Below are 8,154 nucleotides of genomic sequence, written 5' to 3'. Positions count from 1 at the left end.
TAAGCCCTCAAGGAAGGGCGTTGTCACGCTCTGATTGACCGAAAGGGCAAATGCGCCAAGCTGTTTTCATTTTTTAATTAAGGGCCATTCCTAACTCCAGGGCAAGGTGATCTGATAACCTCTAATATACTCTAAACGTGACATTCAGACAAAAATGAATTTGGAAATGGAAAATTATAACACTTACCAAAGAATTATGGAGTGCCGTGCCACAGTTGGCTTTTAGTAAAGAAAAAATAAGGTCAACAGAACCCACAATTTATTCTGATAGTATTTATTCTTATTGGAATTATACAGTATGTCAACGTTTCAGATTTTCTGATTCTTATTCTGATTTCAAAACCCAGCCCTTGAGTGAGAAAATGATGCAAAAACAGGGTTTAGTCTAATTTATATTAAATAAAAACAATTATCCATAAAAAAGCCTCTGTCAAGGACCACCATAATTAAAGAGTGCTCAGATAGATTTGTATCACCAGTGGTTTTTAGTTCAAAGTAACTTGTCCCAGGATTAAAGGGGCTCACTTCAACCTGAGAGGGAGCCCATGTGTTCTCTCTGTTCATTAGACTTTCCCCCAGAGAAGCTGTCTTTGATCCCGTGTTCCTCCTCTCTCAGGCTGGTCTATTAAGCCCAGCTGTGGCACAGGTATCCCTTTGTACTTGTCAGTGTCAGATCTCAACTTCCATGGCTTCAAAAACATGAAAAAAGCCTGCCAAACTAAATTCCTGCAGAAAACCTGGTGTTCGGGTCCAGAGGGGGATTCATGGTCTTGCTGGTAGCTATTCTCCGTCTCTCTCCCCGGGATTACTTTGCATTTTAGTTATGGACAAATATGTGTATCTTAATAATAATAATAATAATAATAATAATAATAATAATAATAATACATTACATTTATAAAGCACTTTTCCTGGTGCTCAAAGTGCTTACAAGCAAGTAAAACAAAAATAACAACAAAAGTAGAAAGTGTTAAGGTAGGAGGAATAAGGGCAAGGGGTTAGTTGATGAAAGAGTGAAAAGGTGAGTTGTGAGGGATTGTTTGAATGATGTGAGAGTGATGGCGGATCTGTGATAAGTCTGATAATTCTGATAAGTGATCTCCTTCCTGTGTCTTTTTCTATGATATTTTTAATCATGTTGTCATGTAGTCCTGCTTTGCCCAAGGTAGTATATCTTCATTATGGGATTCATGGCGTAAGTGACAGTGTAGAGATTTAATATACATTTATTAGTGAGGGTGCATATTAAAGTGTGTCCGCAGGGATTTCTTTGTTAACACTTTACAAAAGTCTCTATCTCCCCATTATTTACTCAAAAATCATATTTATAAAGCTCTTTGGTAAATAAAGGGAAAAGAGATGTATTTGAAATTGTTTAAGCAGAACTGTATGTTCCAACATGATGTGTCTAATTGTTGTTCTTGGTTGAATGAATTTTAGATTTATAAATAGATATACAAATTCAATTCAATTCAAAGATGTAAAGGTTTTATTGTCATATGCACATAAGCTACAGTGTAGAAATGGCAATGAAAACATTATGTCCCGAGCTCCTCCAACAATGCAACATAGTTATATAAGATATAAACAACAACAAAATTACAAAAATAAAATTCAAAAATAGTGCAAGAAGTCTATATACACGTACATATAATATGATATATACAAGAAAATAATGTAAAATTAAATATTGTACAGTAAGATGTATATATTGTTTATTAGATTGATAACTGTTTAGATCAATCAATTGTAAGATTACAACGGATGAATGTTTATCGAGGCACCAGAGCTCAGGCGTTTAGCAGTCTTCTGGCCTGTGGGATGAAGCTGTCTCTGAATCTGGTGGTGTTAGTCCGGATGCTGCGGCAACGCCTGGCAGACGGCAGCAGACAGAACAGTTTGTGGCTGGTGTGATGGGGGTCATTTATAATCCAGAGGGATTTCTTCCTGAGCCGCTGGGAGTAGAGGTCCTCCATGCATGGCAGCTCCGTCCTGGTGATGTTCTCTGCAGTTTTCAACACCCTCTGTAGAGTCTTACGGTTGAGGGCGGTGCAGCTGCCGTACCAGGCCGTGATGCAGCCAGTCAGGATCCTCTCTATGGTGCACCTGTAGAAGGTCAGGATCCTCTCTAGGGTGCACCTGTAAAGGTCAGGATGGTCTCTATGGTGCACCTGTAAAGGTCAGGATGCTCTCTATGGTGCACCTGTAAAGGTCAGGATGCTCTCTAGGGTGCACCTGTAAAGGTCAGGATGGTCTCTATGGTGCACCTGTAAAGGTCAGGATGGTCTCTATGGTGCAGCCTACAGTAGGATGACGTCTTCTTTCTGCAGCCAGATCTTTCTCCTCAAATCGTAAATCAACTTCTAACCAACGCTTCTTTAATTGGATACAGTTCATATTAATTATGTTTTAACGGGACATTTCTGGATGGTGAACTCGCTCTATACGTTGTACGTTGGAAGTCCATATCTGTCCATACTATGATGGCAAAAAGGCTAAAAAAACTAAAAGATACAAATGATATGTAAACACAAGTGTTGCAACATCTGAATCATGTCATTAAGTCCTATTTAAAAAATAAGCAATTATTAAGCATTCATTTTATGTAACAATTGAGTATATTACTTAATTTATGCTTAATTGATTGTGAACAAGTGTGCAAGATCTTCTCCCAAATAGATTTCAGATAGATAAATAGGCCAGCATCTAATTAAAGTCATTTTTAAAATGAGTCCTTTTTTTCACTACTAACTATTAACCTCTATGTAGCATACTGCAAAAGAGAGTTATTAAACAGATTAACATTCATCTCAGCAGGAGGACAGTTAAGATTTATTTCACTATGGCTTGTTATGATGAGAAACAACCAAAATAATTGAAGTTTGAATCCAATACCATCAAAATATGAAAAATATATATTCAGTATATAATGAAGATGGAGCAGTTTCATAACTAACACATCCTTGAACCCGACAGCTGTGCAGCTGTTTGGAGAATGGGTTTCTTGGAGAATCATTAGGAATCTTCACTAACAATCAAATAAGGCATGCACAAGCACCAGAGACTGCCGGGACAAATCTCCACTCTAACAAAATTGCTGACATCTTTTCTTTCCTCATATGTAATCTTTTACAATAATGCTGAGAGCTCAAGAAAACACATGCAAATAGACACAACACGAAGCAAACAACACAACAGGAAATGTTTCTGTACAGTCTCTGGTCATGAAGAGTGGCAAACTGGACCCAAATGCAGGAGACTGGCTTTAAGAGGAAACAACTTTAATTTGAGGTTTGGTTCAGGCAAGACTAAACCAAACTTCATATATCAAACACAAAGATCCAATAAAGGATTGAGCATAACATAAAATCTTACACGTTAACGGATCTGATGAGGGGATGAAGTACACGTGGAGAGATGATTGTGGTGATTAAATAGGAGCCAGGCAGGGAGCTGATTGACAGGGAACACTTGAACCAGGAGAGGAGCTGATTGGCTGGAAGGACTAATGAGGCTGCTTCCGAGGAGGTGTGTGGAGGGCAGAATTAAGGGAGCCGGGTAGGACTAACGAGCTGATGCATAGGAGGTGTGTAGATGGAGCAAAAATAAGCTAAATGCTGCACAGTAACAGCCAATAAAAAGGCTAATGGACAAATGGCCTCACCGTGACAATTTCCAAGGGACACTTAAAAGTGATGCACATTACATACAATACATTGCATTTTCTGTCATCAAACTGATGTACATTTTTCTTTATTTGCATTGTCATTCTTAATTTGCAGAGCACTGAACTCTCATCCTACCGTAATGCTTGCTAGTTGAAGACTTATTTTCTCAACCTTTTTCTTACATCGCTACGTCCTGAAGCAATATCGCCTACAAATTACAATAATTAAAGTATGAAAATAAAATCCGGAAAATGTCAAACGCACATGTGTATCAATGGGCCTGAAAACAATAGGGACCCAGTCAGAACAATGCTCCATAACGTTAACCATTTTCCAGCTTTAAGGTTTTGGCACTAACACATCATGCACTGTAGCTTGCCAATTATTGGCCGAAAAACATTATAACAAACAATAACACACACAAAAAAGAAAGGATCCTATAATGATGATAAATATGATGCGTTAACACAAGGGTTTTCATCAAATTAGTTTTTTAACAATCATAGGAATCAGATATATGCACTCTTGTTCTCACTTACATGTTCCTGTTCCCGTATCACCACTCTTCACTTAGCAAATGACATGTTGAGGTATGAGGTTTTAAATGTAACTGCATGTGGTGAAATGGTCAAAACACACACACAAGTTACATTTCATAATAATGCCATACATTAGTCACACTGCTATTGCCTTTATAATATAGGCACAGCAATAATACAAGAACACTTTCCTCCTGAATGCAGAGGCTTGCTCACAGTCAGAACACCCGCTGAAAAGTTGGTCGCCATGTTGTGTTAGTCAAGAACCTGAACGTTTTCAGAGTGGTTCTGAAAGGCTATGCAATATTTTACATTATATTAATAAACTTTAACCCAGCCCACAACGGAAATGATGCTCTGCTTTAGATGAGGCAGACTTCTTCTTTTCCAGAACCCTACTATTAAAGGTGAATACATCAGCAGTTATTATATGTAACTTTCTTGTTTTTGATAGTGTTTTAATGTGCTCTGTGAGAATACAGAGGGCACATGGAGGCCTTCTACATGTTCCCGAGACCCTCCTCCCCAGCCACTGCTTGTCACAGCCGTCAACCCAGCGCTTTTGCCTCGAGGCACTAGAACATGCACTTTGTCTAGAGGAAGCTGACAAAATCCTCATCAAACTCCTTTGCACATCAGCCTTGAGGGTTGTTCTGTTCTAATCATGTCAAAAGGTTGCCTAGGTAGCCTACTTTCTATCTGAAACAACCTAACTTTTTTAGCAGGAGAAATGTTTTGTTTTCAAAAAACACAAACAAAGCATCGACACCAACATCTCATGCTTTACATTAAAAGCATTTAACTGGCAAAACACAAAGTGGCTGTAATTGTGAGGAGGTCACAGGAAACACGTCCAACTTAACCAATCTGACGATGCCCTGTTTTAGTTTGAAACATCAAGCTACTGTGTAACATGAAAACAGATTGTGGTTGCATATTTTCCGACCAACTTCTTTATTAAAACAATGTGACTATTTGGCTGTTCTCTCCTGTTGTATTTCTGACAAAGAAGCATTGTAAACTGCACTGAAAGATGGTAACAAAGGCTGTTGCAAAATCAACCACTGGCATCGTAATTTATTTTTAAATAATAATAACGTTTTTATAATCACAATTTCAGGGCCTCTCTTTGCTCCATACATCATGATAAACATTCACAATAGACATTCAAAAAGATTCATGATGCAAAATGTTGCAGAGGTTTACATTCACTTTGAACAGATATACATAGAGGCAGCAGACTCACGCAGTCTCTAAAACTGGGATAACTTATTCAGTACCTCCATGGTCAGGTCCTGGCCTTTGATATGACTTCTAGCAGACAAGCTGCCCCCTTCCGAGCATTTCCCATTCTCCACTAACCCTGATCTGACTTCAGAGCCCGCTCTCCTGTGGACCGCCGCGGGCTGGACGGGGAGCACGGCGTTCCCTCTGATCCGATGGGAGTAGCTCCTCTGGTGCCTGAAGCCCTCGGAGCAAAGCTGGAACTTGAAAGCCGCCTGAAAGCCCCTGCGAAAGTTCTCGTTGAAGAACCCGTAGATTATGGGGTTGACACTGCTGTTGAAGAAGGCCAACCAGTGAGCTAAGGGGTACACGTAGATGTTGATGACGCGGTACTGGTGCTCCGTCAGGCTGGCGTAGTCGCTCAGCATCATCAGCGTCCACAGAGGGAGCCAGGACAGGATGAAGATCAGAGCCACGACCAGCAGCATCATGATCACTCGGTTCTTCTTCTTCGTAATCGTGAGGCGGCCCTCCATGCTGGGTTTGTTGTTGCCCCCGCCCTCTTCGGACACACTCACACTGCCGGTCATCTTAGGGATGGCGACCTTGCAGAGGGTGTAGCCGATGCGGGCGTACATGACCACGATAAGGCTGAGGGGAGCCAGGTAGATGTTAGCGAAGAGCACAGTGGTGTAGATTTTCCTCATCTCCTGGTTGGGCCAATTTTCTCGGCACCAGTAGAAGGGGCTTGTGTCATTGCTTCCGAGAACAATTCGCACCCTATGCTCCTTTGTGGCCTGGAGCATGACCCCAGAGGGACACATGATGAACACAGCCAGGACCCATATGATGACGATGATTAGCTTTGAGGTGGAAATGGTCATCTTGTGCTTGAAAGGGTAGACAATACAGCGGAACCTGGCGCAGAGGGAATTGCCGGGAAATGCATCAAGACAAAGAAGTGGGCAAGGAGCACATAGTATTTGCAATTAATACAAATACAACCCTCACCTGTCAACAGCTATAGCAACAAGAGTGAACACCGACGCTGACACGGAAATCCCTTGAACCATACCACTCAGCTTACACACCACGCTTCCAAATGGCCATCCTGCAGAGAAGAGAAACACAAGTGTAAACAGATTAAGAGAACCAGGCTGCATGAATATTTTTAAATGTATTTAATACCAAAGATTAGACGGTCTTTTGTGTACTTTGGAAACGGAATATTCATGATTTTCAAACTAAAGCCAATGCTGAAGTTAAATGTATAAAACTTATAAAGAAGATTTGAATCAGGGATGTCACTAAAGAGGCGCTATTATGGTTGTCCCTTTCCTGTAATGTGTTCTATAGCAGTGGTTCTCAACTGGTCAGGCCTCGGGACCCACTTTTTACTTGGTCAATACATCGCGACACAACATTTTGAAGCACTCAAATCTATTCAACAAAAAAAACGTGCTTTAATATATACGCTTTTCAGCATACAATATTAATAAAAGTGAAGTACAGTGCATATATCCCTTATATTTCTTCACGGAACTAAATTATGCATTTAAAAAAGGTTTAATGAGATGATGGAATCAAAGCTGAACTATATAAAAAGGCACAGATGAGGAAAACCCAACCCCAGCAGGGGGTCTGGGGGGATTGTCCCCCAGGAGATCTTTAGAAATACTAACATAAACTATGCATTCTGGTACACTCTGAGAAGAAAATAAATAAATCTATTACTACCCGGCATATTAATAATATTTTATGCCATTGTTTGTTTTTCACTTTGTTCTGACAGCTTGCTGCTCCTCACAGAGAGAAGAGCAAAGAGGAGATATTCTGTGTGACTTACTTTAAATTGTGGGTAAGGGTAGATAGCTCCCATTGTTCTGTGACCTGTCAATCATCAAACCGGGGGTCATACTTCATTTTGTGTTCTTTTTATCTGAAGTTGTACCCATGGATGTATAAAGAAGAGTTCTACCGCAAAGTTATTCTCCGTGGGGACTTCCGGCAACAATCTTGATTCTGATTGGCCAGAAGACTCGAAAAAACATCAGCAAAGATCTTTTATTGAGAAGATGATCACTACTAGACAGAAGTTTTCAAAACCGTTTATGGTCTCCGGTACTTCCAGTCCAACGCCGACTGCATGCACAGCGTTAGAAAATCGGGCCTTCAAAATAAAAGTTTGACTTTTTCCCCCCAAAAAAAGAAAAAAAGAAATCCAATCCAATTTTTTTTTTTTTTTTTTTTAATTCAATCACTCATCCGCGAGAACCACTGTTCTATAGATTTCAATGGTCTGCAAAGGTTAAATTCCCTGTGTTCCCTCCTCCAGAGGGAGTTTCTCTCCCACACACTACCTCCCCCCCATCCCCCGTTGCCTGAAATGCCTCCATTTGATTTCTTCTGTAACAATGTGACACTCTTGCTATATTGGTTAGTGCTCCAACACCTTGCACTTGATAGGCTAAGTGGCGGGACGTATCTAAGCGGTTTATCACAACAGAGATGGTCAGCCAAACAATCAGGGCAGACTGGGCTCTGGTTTCAGACAGAGGATGATGAGAAAAATAAAGAGTTTTTTGTACATTAAAGCATGGAGACATGTCACAGCAGAGACACTACACACTGATATACACCTGAACATCAGCAGAATATATCCTCTTTCAAGAGAGAACAAGTTTAACTTCCCCATCACTGACCTGTGATGATGTTGTCCACCA

The 8,154-nt window shown here is 40.3% G+C and overlaps 1 protein-coding gene across 1 annotated transcript; it reads right to left on the bottom strand.

The window, feature by feature from the left end:
• Nucleotides 1-4,124: 4,124 nt before the first annotated feature.
• On the bottom strand, nt 4,125-8,149 carry LOC104952961 (neuropeptide FF receptor 2-like; the record flags this gene model as incomplete). Its single annotated transcript, XM_010779869.1, has 3 exons — nt 4,125-6,349; nt 6,443-6,542; nt 8,134-8,149. Coding segments are annotated over 3 exons (1,005 nt in total), but the record flags the coding sequence as incomplete, so codon positions are not given.
• Nucleotides 8,150-8,154: the final 5 nt, after the last annotated feature.

Source organism: Notothenia coriiceps, unplaced genomic scaffold (assembly GCF_000735185.1).
Source record: "Notothenia coriiceps isolate Sejong01 unplaced genomic scaffold, NC01 NC01_scaffold00020912, whole genome shotgun sequence".
NCBI classification, from domain to species: domain Eukaryota; kingdom Metazoa; phylum Chordata; class Actinopteri; order Perciformes; family Nototheniidae; genus Notothenia; species Notothenia coriiceps.
The sequence above is the reverse complement of the archived record's forward strand: the minus strand, read 5'-3'. Positions and strand labels throughout refer to the sequence as shown.